We start from the raw sequence: 15,428 nt of genomic DNA, 5'->3' as shown, positions 1-15,428 counted from the left end.
GCAGTCTCCTCAGTGAGTTCAGTGCTCGCTCCAACCAGGTGAGCCTTGCTTTGGGCCGCCAGGTAGCAGCGTGGTGCCAGTGGCAGGTAAACCTCTCTGACTGCAGAGAGGCTGCAGGGCTCAGTTGCTTTTCTGTGCCATTAAAAAAAGACTTCTGTCTTTTTTTGGCTTTGAGCAGTGGAAGAGCAGCTTTGCATGGTGTGATGTTGCCTCCCGCACTCTCAGTGGGATTTGCAGCCCTGTGTTGTTCCCAATTGCCCCATTTCCCCGCAGCCGTGCCCAGTGTTTTCTTTCATTTTCCTCTTCGTTTCCTCCCCATAGCAGAGGTTGCAGAGTGCCATGTCCCAACAGAAGCTGGCTTCATCCATGGCTTTGGGCATTTTATACCATTTCTTAGTTCCAAAGCCAATTCTCCCTACACCACTCCCTCCATACTGCAGTACAGGACTGTACTCTTTGGGGGATATTACTGTTTGTGGGAGATTATTGCAACATTTCTGTGTGGTCTGTGCATTAATCCTCTTCATTCTGCAAATTAGTCAGGGTTTGGTGATGGGTTTTTTTTCCCCAAAATAGAGTCATCGTCTTAATTTTAAAAATCTGTATTCTTGGGATCATTGAACGAACAGATTGATCGTGGAGTTCTGCTGGTAATCAAAACCTAACTAGCTTTTTGGCAGTGCTGTTTACTGCAGAGTAACATGACTTATTTACTTGGCCTGGCTCACTAATTTGATAACATTTAAAGCTAAAACACTGTAATAAGGCCCTGTTGGTACAGAGCACTGGTAGCAGAGGAGTTTAAGAATAGAACTGTAGCATGCAGCTCTTCCCTGAGGTTCTGTGTGCTTTAGGACTGAGCCGCTGCGATGCTTCGCGGCAGCACAGAGATCTCAATCTCGGCTTGGTGCTGATGGAGAGTCCAAAACTGCATCCTTTTTCCTGGAGAGATGGGGACTGAGCTGCAGAATGGGAGTGTTTAAGGGTGATTTGGAGTCTTTGACCAGTCACGAATTCAGCTCCCCTTTGGCTCTGGGCACTCACGTTTGGTAGGATCAGAGTTCATGCACCCACACTTTTCTCTGAAGGCAGCAGGAGTCGTGCTTGCGAGGGCTGTGCTGTAGTGGAAGTTGCTTATGCATATGCACGTGTGTGAGCCCTTAGGTACGCACAACACGGATTTCAACCCGCCAGAATACATGTGCTGCAGAGGGTGAATGACTGAAAAGTAGACAGTGTGGTGCCAACCTCATTGGTTGGTGCACACAGCTGTGACACAGAGCAGGAGCATTCCCTGCCCGGCCGCGGGTGAGCATCATGTAGACAAAAGGCTCCGAGCGCCGGCGAGCCGCCCGCCATCCTCCACTTCCAGCATCCCGCTGCAGTCTCTAAATAGCGCAGATGGCATTTTTCTCTCTGATGATTAATGCAATATCTTACAAAAAAAAAAAAAAAAAAAAACACCAACAAAAACACGCTTTTGATATGAGAGATCAAAACACCAAGAGGAGCTCCTAAGATTGCAAGGACCTAAAAAAAAAAATTAATTTATTTTTTTCCTCCTTGTACTTCTTGAAGACACCAGCCTGAGTAGAAGATAAGGATTAAGGCAGATATGCTTAGTGCCGCTTCATCTGCTTAAATCTAGCAGTCCTTGAGATCAGTGATTAAAAAGCCATCTCTGACTTTGATGAAATCCACTGCCATGGTAATTCTGTGCCTCTGATAGCTTTCTTATGGGCCCACGTTTGCCTAAACCGGACATGGAAAACATTTCACTGGAGATGATACGTGGATTATATGGGTCAATTATACACTTAATCTGCCTTCTGGGGATTAAGTGTGCATGGATTGACCCTGCGTATTTGGCTTGTCCTTGGCAGTTATCAGATCAGGAAGGTTGCCTTTACCAAGAAGTCTGGTAAGCACTTAATCATGTAGTGATACCACGCAGGAGGCAGCAGCGCTGCCCGGTGCAGAGGCACTTCTACCACTTCACTGTCACCATGTTCTGCTTGCTGCAAGGTCTGTGGCACCAGACAGAGCATTTCCCATGAAACTTGAGCATTAGCCCCCGCACGTCTGCAGGGCAAAGGTGATTTCTTATCTTGGTGTCAGGGTGGCATCAGCAGGGTCTGGGCCTCACTCTGCCCTGTGCCCAGCGCAGTGCAGAAGGGAAAATTGCAGAAGTCCTCTGCAGAGCAAAGCACCAGGCAGGGCCAGCAGGGGAACAGCCTCAGGCTCAGGCCAGCGTCCATCCCCAGGGCTTAGGCAGGGGCAGAGCTTTGCTCCGCTCTGTGGTTCTGCAGGCAGCAGTGCTGTCCTGGTGTCACACCTCCTGGGGAAGAGCAGCTGCCTTTCCAGTCAAGAGTGCAGCAGTAGCACCAGGCTGATGCCACAGCTCAGGACAGTCTGCTGGGAACTGGCTGCCGAGTGCCAGGGATGGTAAACAGGAAGGATGCAGGGAACTGTGAGAGTCTTCCTAAAATCAGAGCTCTGGAGTTCAGCACGGTTCCTGCTTGGATGCGCAGTTCCCATTTGGATGCTGGCAGCTCCTTCGAGCGGCGCTTGCAGGACTGTGGCATTTCTTCCCAGTCAGCCTTACGCAGTGCAACCAAATGCCAGCACAGAGCCCTCCTCACCCCCCTTCCCCTCCCCATCTCGCACCCAGCAGTCAGGCCGTGAGTCAGTGCCGCTACTCGCGGTGCATTCCATTACTCACAGGAGTTCGGGTTGCGGGATCAGGGAAGAACGGATGCAGGGCTCAGCTCTCATCCCATCGCTGCCTGCAGCTGCACGCAGTGTGTTCCCCAGGACAGACAGCATCCCGCTCCCTCCCACGCTGCGAGACTGCTCATTAGGGCACAGACTCTCTCCCACTCCTGTCCTGATATGGCCTCCACTGAGCTGTTTCTTCTGCGTTGCTTTTTGCCTGTCTTTTTTTCCCTCAAGAACGAGTTGTGCCATGAAGGCAGTTGGGCAGTTCTACCCCCAGACATGCTTTCTGTCCTCTGTGGATCTGCAGAGCCCAGGACACTGCCTTGGACCCACATCTGCACCACTGGGAGAGAAAGGGACATAATGGTGACGTCCATTACCCATGTGGGGACAAATCCCCTTTGCTGGAGGATGCACCCTTTCATTTGGGAGCCCTTTCCGTCCCCCACGCCTGGATGAGAGGAGCTGAGTCCTTTCCCATCCCATTCCAACCCCTGAGCTCTATGGGCACGTGCAGAGAGCGGCCTTGTGTCTTTTTGCACCGACAGCTCTTGTCCTCCCATGGAGTGTTCATTTAAGTAGGCTCTGTTTAATTTATTTTAGGGAGACTCTTAATAAAATAAGTCCTAGATCTGTCACTGGATTTTACATGCTCATAAGGGTTTTTTTCCTCCTAAATGTCTTTATCAGAACAGCTTTTCATGTTCCAGTAGACATTTGGTTGAAGACAGTTAATTTGATTTCTTTTCCAGAGGAGATTTTCCATTAATCATTCTAAGCAGGCAGCCTGATTGCTCTGTTGCTCCAAGGTCAGTGCTGCCCTGATCCACCCAGCTCTTTGAGGGCAGTGTTTGTGTTAGGGTGTGGGATATGTGCTCCCCCATAACAGTGAGTGGCCCCAACAGGAGTAGGGCAAGAGGAGCACTAAAGGCAAGGATCCCAGAGCTGCCACAGGTTGTGTGTAGGCTGTGGTGGACTCAGCTTTGCTTCCTTATAGCCCGCTTTGGGATGGTTTCCAATTCAATCCAATAACAAGTGCAATTAAAACATTCCTTAGCATGCATTGTTGGGCTGCAACTCATCGATCAGCCTTGCATCAGGATTGCATTGCGTCAGCGAGGCCCTGTGATCAGGACAGGAAAAAAGCAGCACACTGTGTGGATACGGTGTTATACCCAGCTTCCTTATATAGGAACTCAAATTTTAGCATGTCAACTTCATTTCTTTTTTGGAAAGAAAAAAAAAAAAAAAGAAAAAAAGAAAATAAGCAGGGAATATTTTAGAGGTTAAAAAAAAAGCGTTTGAGAACAGGCAATCGGTACAGAAGTGGCGGTGTGTTGCTTTAGCAGCTTTCATGCAGAAGCTCTTTCATTTAGGAGTTGTGTGCTCAGCACCCAAATATAGCTGCCCCATCCTCAGAAACCACCGCAGGGCTGACCCTGGCCCCATGGTCACCCTGGGGCAGTGCCAGTCTGGGTGTCTGCAGGCAGTGGGGGAGCACAGGTGCCATCTGTACTGCAAGAAGCGTGCAGCACGTTGGGGCGCCCGGCTCTGCTTTCATTCTGAATTTCCCTCTGTTTGAAGGCAGAGCTCTTACACCATGCAAAGTGTGTTTCTTTCTGTGTGTGCGTGTGTGTGTGCGTGGTTTATTTTTGGGAAGAAAGAAAAAAATAATAATAATGTAATTCAGTGATGCCATTTGCATCCTAGACAGATGATGAGTTGCTCTGGCTAGCAGCTTAACCCTATTATGCAACGCTGGGACTGTGACATTATTAAATAATACTAATTAATCAAATAATAACTCCCTCGTATAGCTGCATCGTCAGTGTGAATGAAACCTCCCCGTTAATGGATAGGGCACAGAGAGAAAGGCAGTAGGAACTGCAGTTCAGAGGACACCGCCTGCACCCACAGCAGTGGTGTCATGGAGATGCATAGGGCTGTTGGGACAGAGGGGAGTCTGTAGGGTAGAAAAAGATGTATGGCTGCTTATTTAGTGTGCTTGTGATGGGGGGACCCCAGGCACAGGCTTGAGGTTTTTAGAGAAGAAATGCTATTTTAAAAAGAAAAGAAAAAAAAAAAAGATATTGAGGTTTCTAGGGAATTTTATCAACTGGTTGGCGCTTTACTCAAGCTCTGTGGATTGAATGTAGAGATTAGTAGAGCTTTGGCTGAGCATCACAATGTGCATTGCTACCATAAGGACCGACTGCCCCAACACCACTGAGTGCTGTGAGAGCAGGGGAAGGGGCCTGGGGGGGGTTGTTACATCCCAAATTCTCACCTGTGTGAAGAAGTTCAATTTGCACAATGCTGTCTGTTACCAAAATTTAGATTTATCTTCTGAAAGAAAAGGTAGATGGATTTAAGGGAAAAGTACCTTTCTGATGCCAAAAAGAGGGCTGCCCAGAGACCTGCCAGTGCTTTGCATTTGTGTTCTGTAGAGCTATAGGAAAGACGTACCCTTCAGCGTGGTTTCACATCCCTAAAGAGTGCGTGCACGTAAGGAATCCCATGTGATGGAAAAGCAACCCAAGGATCTGCCTGGTGAGCAGCAGGAAGGGAGCACTCGGGTTCCTCTTTGCAGATCCCGTTCTGTTGTTCCCTGGTCTTTGGCAATAGCGAGAGAGCATCTGAGCCATACAATATTGGTGCGTATCCAATTGTTGGTGAACATCAGAAGTTTCGAAACACGGTTGTGAGAGAGGAATATCAGCTTAAGCCTGAAAGGCTAAAAAGCGGCGAGCCCCACACGTAAATGCCATTATGCACTTAATGAGGCAGGGCTTAAAAAAAATCAGCCACACAAGTTGGTTTTATCAAAGAAAATGTATAAATAACAACCGGTGATTCAAACCGCCTCACAAAGGGAGTAGCGGGGAAGGGAAGCGAGCACTTCACTTGTGGCATTCAGATAATAGTATTTACTACACTAATCTTTTTGGCTTAGCGATTGACAATCAATATATGATTATCAACAAGCGCTAACGCAAACAAAAAGCTTCCATTCCTTTTCTAACCTCGTCCCCTAAGTCCCTTAAATTTAATTAAAAGCGGACAGCCCTCCTTGCTGTACAAATTAGAGCTAAAATCATATTAAATATTTGTTCTGCGGGGAAACAAAAGTGTCAGCTTGTGCTACCGGGTTTGGCTGCTTTTTTTTTTTTTCCCCTTTTTTTTCCTTTTTTTTTTTTTTTTTTTTTTAACACAGAGGGGAAAAAAAAATCCCAGCTCCTCAAAGTTAAAATAAAGTCTCTCTCCCTCCCCGTCTCCCAAGACTACTGTCTATAACATGTTGTTCCTTATAGAAAGTGGGATATGGTGGCATTTGCTTGATTAACTTGCTCGACAAAAGTGACAGCTGCTGTGGGTGCATGTAGCTAAGCTGCACAGCGCAGTTCCGCCTTTGTACATCTGTCAGCAAAAAAGGAGGAATAAAGAGTGAAAAGAGACAAATTGGTCCCAAAAGGCAATCCATTCAACTCAGGAGGTTTGCTCTATTCAAGCACTCGCTGGGAATCTCAAGTGCTAGGTAGCTTATTCAATTTCATTCATTCTTTAGAATGAGCCCACAAGTGTTTAATTTCTTATTCTACTGAATAAAAAGGGGGAGCTTTTTTTTTTTTTTTTTTTATTGGAAGCATTAATTGTAAGACTAGCTGATCAATGCCCGCGATATTAACTCATTGCGTGGTTCCTGTTGGCTGTGTGCTTGTGGCCCCACGGCTGTGCCGTGCCAACACCGCGGCTCCGGGGTCCTGGGTGCACCCACAGCATCCTGCAGGGTCCCCAAGCCTTCGTCTTGCATGACATGGTGGAACTGCATGGCAGCACTGTCACTTCTTTGTTCGTGGTGCTGCCCAGGCCTCAAAGCCAGGATGCTCTGAGGCATGGGTTCCATTCTCTGTGCCTGAGGAGGTTCTGTGGCCAAAATGTTGACCTGGAGGAGCGGGTTCAGGGAAACCCTCGCCAACAGCATGCAGTAATGCACGGAGAATGATCTTTGTTAGTAGAGGGAAGAGAGTCACAGAATCATGGAACGGCTTGGGTTGGAAGGGACCATAAAGCCCACCCAGTTCCAACCCCATGCCGTGGGCTGGCTGCCCCTCACCAGCTCAGGCTGCCCAGGGCCCCATCCGTGGCCTTGGACACCTCCAGGGAAGGGACAGAGAAGTTTATGAACAAGTGTAACAGAGTGCTGTGTGGCCAGGTCTGTGTTCTATCTGTGCCATCCCTGAGCCAGCGTGGAAGGATGAGAGCTATGTGCATGGGGCTGTGTTGGTGGCACCACCTTTCCAACCCCATTAGTGCAGGACTGGGACAGGGCAGAGTGTTGGACCAGACACCGCTCCATCCCAGCAGCATCACAGCAGGTTTTGGAGCAGGTTCTCAAACTCAGGTTGTCCTCTCTGCAGTGTGTGTTGCAGCTTCCCAGAAACTTAATGTTTTTAAAGAAAAAAGTAGGAAATTCTGTTGGCTGCGAGTCTCTGCATTTCTTGCTTGCTGTCATCACCAAGTTTTTAGCATTGCAATGACTGAGTGGGACCAACAGCCAAAAAGCCACTGAAGAAGGATGGAGAGGAATGCCCCAGTAGTCACACAAGGCCGGGGGACATGCATAGTCCTTCCACTGCTGCCATTGAGCAGCCGGGGCTGTGGAGCACACGGTCAGTCAGCTGTCATGAACTGTCAGTTGTAAGTCAGCCGAGCTGCTGGTCCATGGGACGGGTGCAAACATCAGGCACTGGGAGTTGGGAATTTCTGATCTATAGTTTTTTCCCTGGCTGATCGAGTTGCTTTGAGAGCAGAATTGGTTTTCCTTTGGGAAACGAGACCCAGCGTCAACACGTTGCTCTCTCCTCCCCTTGCTGTACCCTTGGAACACCTTGAATTCAAGGCTTCATTTCAAAGCTGCCTTTCAGGGTTGCAAAACAAGCCGGTGTCTCAAACAAAGAGAGGAGCCAGGCGGCGTTCGGGGTTTCCTTGTGCCGTGTGTGTCACAGTTTTAAATAGATTTGCCCTGCTTGGATTGGTTCTGGTTGGAAAGCGAGTACTGAAATGAGAGGTCATAGGGGAGAGTTACTATGGTAATTGAGTAGTATCACCAATAGTTTTGCTCTTATGAGCATTAAAGCACGTAATAATAGACAAACAACAGTGGTTAAAGCAAGCAGGTAGGATTACTATGTTCTTTTGTCAGAAGTATATAATGTCTCGTAGTCAGTTTTAAAGACTTCTCAACCCCCAAATCCACCCAGCAGTCACCTGCTGAGTAATTTTGTATGCCTAATCTCTAGCCCTTAACTACAAGCTTTCTGCTAATTTGAGGCAAATGGGTATTTTTGACACTAAATAGGGCAGTAAAGAATCCCTGACCTAGAAAAACTCCATTCCGAGGCACTGAGAGCAGAAAAATATTCTTTCAGCATCCTTCTGAGACCTTTGCAATGACATAAAATAGCTTTGACTACACTGTGTCGCAGCCTTCGATTAATGGTTTGCAGAAACTTGCTGAACATCCCCACTACAAATTCCCCCATAAAACTTGTCACTTCAGATTGCCATCAGCCACCACAACAATAATCATTTCATGCCTATTGCTAATTGCAAGCACAGCTGAGGCTCAGCGGGGTGCTCTTGCACAGTCCCAGGCCTTTATACCAGCCTCAATCTGTTGTATGGCACTTGTTCACACACAAAAAAACTACCAGTAAAGGCAGAAAGAGGCAGAGTCACAGGTTCCTTGTAATCCCTCTGCTACCCTGCTGACAGCCCAGCCCTAGAAGCATTCCTGGTTTTGTCCCGCTCTTTACAAAAGCTGAAGTGACCTTAAGCTACTAGTATGTAAGCTTTTGAATGAAGAATACGGCTCCTTCAGGTGCCTTAAGAAGCAGTGTTGCATCTGGCTTACGAGATTCTGTTTGCCGCACCCCTGGGGTGAGCTGCGGCTTCCTGTAACATGTAAAATATGAGTGTGAACTCAAGGTTCATGGCAAGGAACAGGAGGTCATGCTTCCATTCAGCTCGCACCAAAGAGAACGGGGCTTTGCAGATGTTCCTGGCTATGTGTAATGACACCACCTCCCGGAAAGCAGGAGCCCAGCACGGGGTTCTTTTTTTTTGATGAAATGTGCCACACTCAGTGCGCTACTTGCAGATTTATTCATATCAATTTTTGCCATTTATATATTCAGAGACAAGCTTGCTATTTCGGCAACTTATTGATCATGCATTTGCATTCCAAAAAGGAGAAGAAAAAAACAGCGAGCCGATGGCTTGGGCAGGTTGGGATGCACGGGCAGCACTCACAGCCCTGTGCTGCTTCTGCTGTTGGCCTGGAGCAAACCAGCTGCCACGATGCACCTGGCAGTAAGGGCTGCTGTGAACAGGAGGGGCTAACCACAAAGCAGGGTTACATTCCTGGCCGTGCAAACGGGACATCTGCTTGCTGTGACCAAGCTCTGGTGCCATCCTAAGGGCGTTTGTTTGCATCTCCTCTGCTGCACCCCTTGGGCTGAGTGCCGGTTATCTACGGGGATGGCAGATATCTGTAACAGGGCAGGAGGCTGTGGGTTGAAGCTGGACTCCATGGACGCATGGGAGCATCACTCTTTATGAGCCACAATGAGCTTTGAGAAACACGTTCATACTTTGGTGCCTTGCAGCCCCATGGAAAGGGCCCATTTGGGCTGTGCCCTGTGCACCTCGTGCGTGGGGACAAGCCCCAAGAGCCCTGTGTCCCAGGAGGACATCAGAGCCCACCGGTGTTGCGCTCTTTTGTCTGAAATGATCTCTTTCCCATTCTGGAGCATTTGGTTTTGTTGTTGTGGTGGGTTTTTTTAATAATATAATCATATGCAAATGTTATCCTCTTTGGAGGGTTAGTCATGAATCAGAGGGCTTGTGCGTCTTGTAGCGCATTAACACTAGTGATAGCTAAAGGGAACATTTAATTTATGGGCTAACTTATTTTTATGAATATGCAGGGCTTAAATTCAGCAGTTGGTGCGTGCTCTATGAAGTGACGTGACGGTTTTGTGTATCAAGATCAATGAATTACACTTTGTCTTTTTTTCACAAAGCAGAAAGTCTTTGGAGTAACTCAGCTCTGAGGAGAGCTCCTTTCATGCCGCTGAGCAGTGCGCGAGGCTGAGCCCCCGCGGGCTGGGATTCAGTTCTGTTCCCCATCTGTGCAGGTGTGTGTGGCACAGGACAGACACGGCAGGACCGGCCTCTGTCCCATCCTGGGGCTGCACAGAGCTTCATGTCACAACTGAGGCCCCATCTGGCACCAGGACCTTAGGGACAGACAGCTCAGCCGACAGAGATCCTTCTTTCCTCTGCAAATTAGCTTCATTCGTGCTCTCAGCACTTGCCAGGTCCCCATCCTGGAGATGGAGAGCCAACAGAAATCTCAGCCCCAAGCTGGCCCAGCAGGAAATCACCACTTGGCATGTCTTTGGTGATCTTTCCATCCCTGTATTTCCTCCATTTTATTAAGAGGTTCTGTAGAAATAGTAGTACAGTTAGAACAGTGTTTGTAGCAATAGGTGGTTAATACTATTTTTTTTCACCATCGTGATATATTCAGCTCCACATGGCAGACAGGACGCCAGTTCCTACACTGTACAGCTCTGGCCTGATGAGGCACAGTGTAAGTGCTATGCCATATATCATCAAATAGCTTGAGTTGGAAGGGACCCCTTAAGGGTCATCGAGTCCAGTCAAGAAATACCATAAAGGGGGAAATCTCTTCCCCATGCAGCATGCCAGGTCCTGATGGGGGGTGGCAAATACTGGGTGTGTTGTCTTCTGGTTTGATAATCCAAGCCCAAATTTTGGCTGCTTTGTGCTCTTCTTGCTGTGCTCAGCCTTGTGTCAGCTCATGCACGTGGTATGCAGACACTGACACTGAGGAGAAGGTGCAGTGATGGGAGGAAATAATGTCTGAGTGAAACTGATGCAAGGCTTTAGGTTAGTAAGGAAGAGGCTTCATTGCCAGCTAATCTGGATGGGGCTTGATTGGGATTTTTATAATTTGATGTATGCTTTTTTTTTCTCTTTAACTGGTTCTAGATAAATTTCCACAGTGCTGCAGTACAAGGTTCTGATCTGTGCGTGGCTAAGAGTAAACAAGAGGAACTATTCCTGTGTGCCCGGAGCCGTGATGGTCCCTGGGTACAAGCCATTTGGGAACCATCTGTGGTGCTGAGCACAAAGAGAGGTGTTGTGGTCCCCACCACACCTGACCCTACTTCCGTGCCTCCCAAGGGCTGTGCCAGCCCTGCTGAGTGGGGCACTGAGCTGCATTCTGCACTGCAGGGCTGACAGGCTGCTGCCACGCAGCTGCAAGCCTTTCTTACAGGCAGGAAGCAAAATTTCACCCCTGGAGGGTCCCTGCAAGCTCAGCGGTTTGAAGCAAGCTCATTTGCTTGCTGCTTTGCCAACTTTCATAACCATGAGGCCAAAACCAAAGCATTTCCCATCGATGCCCGCACCATCATGCCCTTGCCCTGCAGCTCCCCAAAGCTGCTCGAGGCGACATGTGAGCGGTAAGTACTTGAATGTGGTCCTAAAGGCAGGGCTGTGCTCACTGGGGCAGGGAACGGGTTAAAAACCGGACCGGGCCAAACTCCCACCACTGCTGCCAAGTCAAGTCAATGGCAAAATAGGATTACAGAAACCGCACGGCGTTGCTGGTGGCTGCCGCCCCCGCGAGTGAGATTTGCTGTGGTTGTTACTCCAAGTTAAAAGCTCGTGCATGGAAAATCTGTGTAAAAGAGGGTGCCTGTCTCCCCCAGAAGTCTGTCACATCCCATCAGCGGGCTGGCGCTGGGGAAGGCTGGTCCCGCCGCGTGCTCGCTTGCAGGGCGCGGGTGCTGGAGAAGTGCTGTCTCTCTTGCAGCAATGGTACACCAGCTCGATGAACGTCGTCTGCACCTGGCTGACGGACCGCATGGACCTGCAGCTGCACATCTACCAGCTGAAAACGCTCATTAGGATAGTGAAGGTAACGCCTGCTGTGCTTTCGTGAGCGTCTTGCTGCTGAAAGGGGCACGTGTGTGTGCAGTGTGTTCTGATGGGAAGTGGCGGTCGGCAGAAAATGCAGTCCTTCGTTCAGATGCTTAAAAATGAAGAAACTTACCAGGTGGATAAGCAGGAACTTGAAATGCACGCAAAACACGCGTGGAAGTGAGCTCAGGGTAACTGCTTGCATGAGAAGAGGGAAAATAGTGCTATTCAGTCCTACCTGTACAAAAAGCACACTGAAACTGCTGCTCACATGGGTTAAATCCAACCCAACCTCTTTTAACACTGTTTTCCTAGAAACATGCAAGCCCGCCTATGGCTTGTGATTATCGTCAGAATGCAAATGAGGATTGTTCTCATAGCTAATTGAAGTTGTTTCTTTTACAATGGGTGTGTATAATCAACTCTTAAGAGATCCCAAAGGTGAGATAACATACCCTGAAAGTAACGTTTTTTTCTCTGAGTGCACGTGTGTGTGTACGTGTGTGTCTTGGGCTAATGATAATTATTTCAGTGTGAAATCACAGTGGTTTACATGAAATAATAAGATCACAGAAGGGGGTAAATATATTTTTGATCATTTTAGGTTCTATCTAATGCTTTTTTTGTCTAGTATTTTATAATGTTTATGGTCTCGTGTGCAGTGAACACATTGAAGGCATGAATAAATTAAAACTGAGCAGTATTAGTGCGCTTTTCATAACTGAAAACAACAGCACAGGCAAATGATTTCTCTTTGTCAGCTAGCTGAGGAAGGCTTTCTTCCTTGTGCTTTATTTATACCAGTATTACTCTCAGAAGCAGCTACAACACATCCAAGGACTTTCTGAAAGTGTATAGCAGAAAATAGTTTCCACGCAGAACACAAAGCATAATGAATGGCACCCAGAGGCCAGAGTTTTATCTCACAGGGTCAAGAAGTTTTAAAACAAATAGAAATGCAAGGAAATTAACCATAGTAATGAGGGAAGTACAGCTGACTGCAGAAATGCAACTCCAGCTGCGGAATAAGATGAAGAAAGAGAGATTTGAGGAGTGCATGTCGTGTGCTCAGCTTTATACACAAATAGCTTTCTCAGGTATCCTGGACTTAGCTGATTTAAACTCAGTATTGAGGCAAGATTATTTAATGCAGAGCATTCCAGAAGCATGTAATCATGTCTGCAATAGGCAGTAAGCATTGAGCTGCGTGAAGAAAAGTAACTGAATGCATCTAGAAGCCAGGACAGTTGCTTTGAGTAGCACTATACTGCTTTTAGACCCCAGCATGCCTTATGGAAAGCTCCATCCCAGCCCCTTAGAGCGGAGGCCCCAAAGCATAGGCGCACGGGGACACAGGGGCACGGGCTCGCTCCCGTGGCAAAGCGGGGAGCCAGGGGCAGCCTGAGCTCTGTGCTGTCTCCCCTGCCCTCACGCCTCTCTCCTCCCTAGAAAACGTACCGGGATTTCCGATTGCAAGGCGTGCTGGACTCCACCTTGAACAGCAAAACCTACGAGACCATTCGGAACCGGCTGACGGTAGAGGAGGCCACGGCGTCGGTCAGCGAGGGCGGAGGGCTGCAGGGGATCACCATGAAGGACAGCGATGAGGAGGACGAAGAGGATGACTAGGGCAGCTGGCCCGGCGTCCGTGCATGTACCTCGTCCATAACTCAGTTAGCCACATTAGGAATTCTTCTGTCAGCTCTAAATGCCCATGAGAAGTTTACCAATACAAATGCCATGTTAGCTGTGTGGTAATAAGGTTAGCACCTCTCTTCGATTCATTGGTTTCCTGATTTCATATCTGTATGTTCATAAGCAATATGGAGCACCATTGTTTAATACTGTTAATGGAAAATTACATAGAAAACATACTAGGTGTGTCCCTGTTATAATTAAACAATGCTTCATTAATGTACTGTATATACATTGATGGTAAATTGTTGTGAAGATGAGTGAATCGAGTCCTTTCATTTCTTTGTTTCTCTTCTGTGGATGCCAACTGCTTAAAATTAATAATAATAATAAAAAAAAAACAGCTTTGTTTTTAAAAGAAAATCGAGGCAATTACAAATGATTTTTTGTTCTCTCTGTTCATTTAAAAACCAGAAAACAAACAAACCCAGACAGCCGTTTGAATCATTCTGCATCCTTGTTAATATCCCAGGCTCTTTCCTTCAATATGCAGTTAACTCCATGAAGGCTACATCCCAAAGGATTAGTCATTCTAATTGCCACACCAGATTAATCCTATCATTATGGATATATCATGCCACATTACAAGTCCAGAGCAGTTGTTTTATGTTGACATTTGCTCCTCTAAATGTTACACTTTTGTTTAAATCTCAAATAACCGTGTATGTACAAAGACAACTTTAATTACAACCTTAGACTATACAAATGTGTTTATAATAATATATTGAATATTTATTTCAGTAGATTGTAACCATAATTTACAACTCCTCTGTCTAACAATGGTTTTTATATATGTCATGTACATTGCATTTTGAGCAGTAACTGCATGTCCATCAGTCCCCCTACCAGAGCTTTTCTTTCTGTGTAAAATAGTGATAATCCATCTTGCTTTTTTTGCCTTATACAAGCCGACAGTTGTAAAAGTGTGAGAACTGTGGCTTCTCAATAAATAACTATTCAGATGTCCTAAGAATAAATTATGGAGTCTTTTTATGTCTGCCTTAGAAAAAAAAAAAAAACAACAAAAAACAAGCTGAGATGTAAGAGCCCCCACCTCTCGGAATAAAGGCATTTTCTTTTCTCATGGGTGTTTTTATAGTTTATTAATTTAGAAGATGGTTTCCCAGTTCATTTATTCCCAAAGGTCAGGGTGGAACCATGCTGTGTATTCTCCAGGTACACGGGCATTTTGGCTGCCACCACCCCAGTTGCTCCCACCATTATCTGCACACAGCACCTTGTCACCTGCCGTTGGATGTCTAATTGATGGTCTGCTGTGGTACAGCCCCCACGATTACACGGTCATTAGCCTTGCCCAACACTTACCTCACACAGACAGGCTTCAGTTTGTATCTTCTCCTAAAGAAGCCAATGGCAGCAGCCTGCAGGGCATTTACAAACACGGGGCACATGGACAGACTCACAGCTGAATTTGAAAAGCAGGTGTGAGAGAAGCAGAAGAGCTGATGTCCTTCACCCCCACAGATGGCAACCTGTTGCTACCCTGGGGAATCAGGACACAACTTCACTACCCACAGATAAAGGATGGGCATATACTGGAGAGCATCCAGTATAAGGAATGGATTATACTGCCTGGCATAAGGAAGCATCAAACCAAAGCATCTTCCAGTGCCCAGGAGTCACAGACACTCCCCAGACAACGGGAAGAGACAGAAGGTGCTGGCTCCCAGTCAGAGCTGGGATGGCTGTGGAGCCCTACAGTGCTGGGTTTGGGGTCTGCTTTCTCCATGGCAGTTTACCCACAGCTCTGGAGGTTATCTGCTGCCCCACCTGGATCACCATGCCTGACACATCCAACACCCACCTGCCCATAATGACCTGTGTGCACCACCTCCTTGGGACAGGGACACCAGCGGGCTCTTTGCTCCCAGTGGGTGGAGGCCATGCACAGTTAGCAGCACTTGCATGTGATAAGCCATGTGATGCACGAGAATAGAGAAGCTACAAACCCCTACTGTAACCCAACAAGTCACTTACTG

General features: G+C 47.4%; 1 protein-coding gene across 7 annotated transcripts in view; it reads left to right on the top strand.

The window, feature by feature from the left end:
* CADPS (calcium dependent secretion activator) overlaps positions 1 to 14,512 on the top strand; it is a 174,355-nt gene extending 159,843 nt beyond the window's left edge. For all 7 annotated transcript variants that reach the window (XM_052678451.1, XM_052678448.1, XM_052678447.1 and 4 more), the window contains 2 exons: positions 11,627 to 11,731; positions 13,183 to 14,512. In XM_052678451.1, coding sequence (XP_052534411.1) covers positions 11,627 to 11,731; positions 13,183 to 13,362 — 285 coding nt within the window. In that variant the 3' untranslated portion in view covers positions 13,363 to 14,512. The remainder of the gene's footprint in view (positions 1 to 11,626; positions 11,732 to 13,182) is intronic.
* Positions 14,513 to 15,428: the final 916 nt, after the last annotated feature.

This window comes from Tympanuchus pallidicinctus, unplaced genomic scaffold (assembly GCF_026119805.1).
Source record: "Tympanuchus pallidicinctus isolate F22 unplaced genomic scaffold, pur_lepc_1.0 scaffold17, whole genome shotgun sequence".
Lineage (NCBI taxonomy): Eukaryota > Metazoa > Chordata > Aves > Galliformes > Phasianidae > Tympanuchus > Tympanuchus pallidicinctus.
Note: the sequence above shows the minus strand (reverse complement) of the source record. Positions and strands in the feature narration are given on the sequence as shown.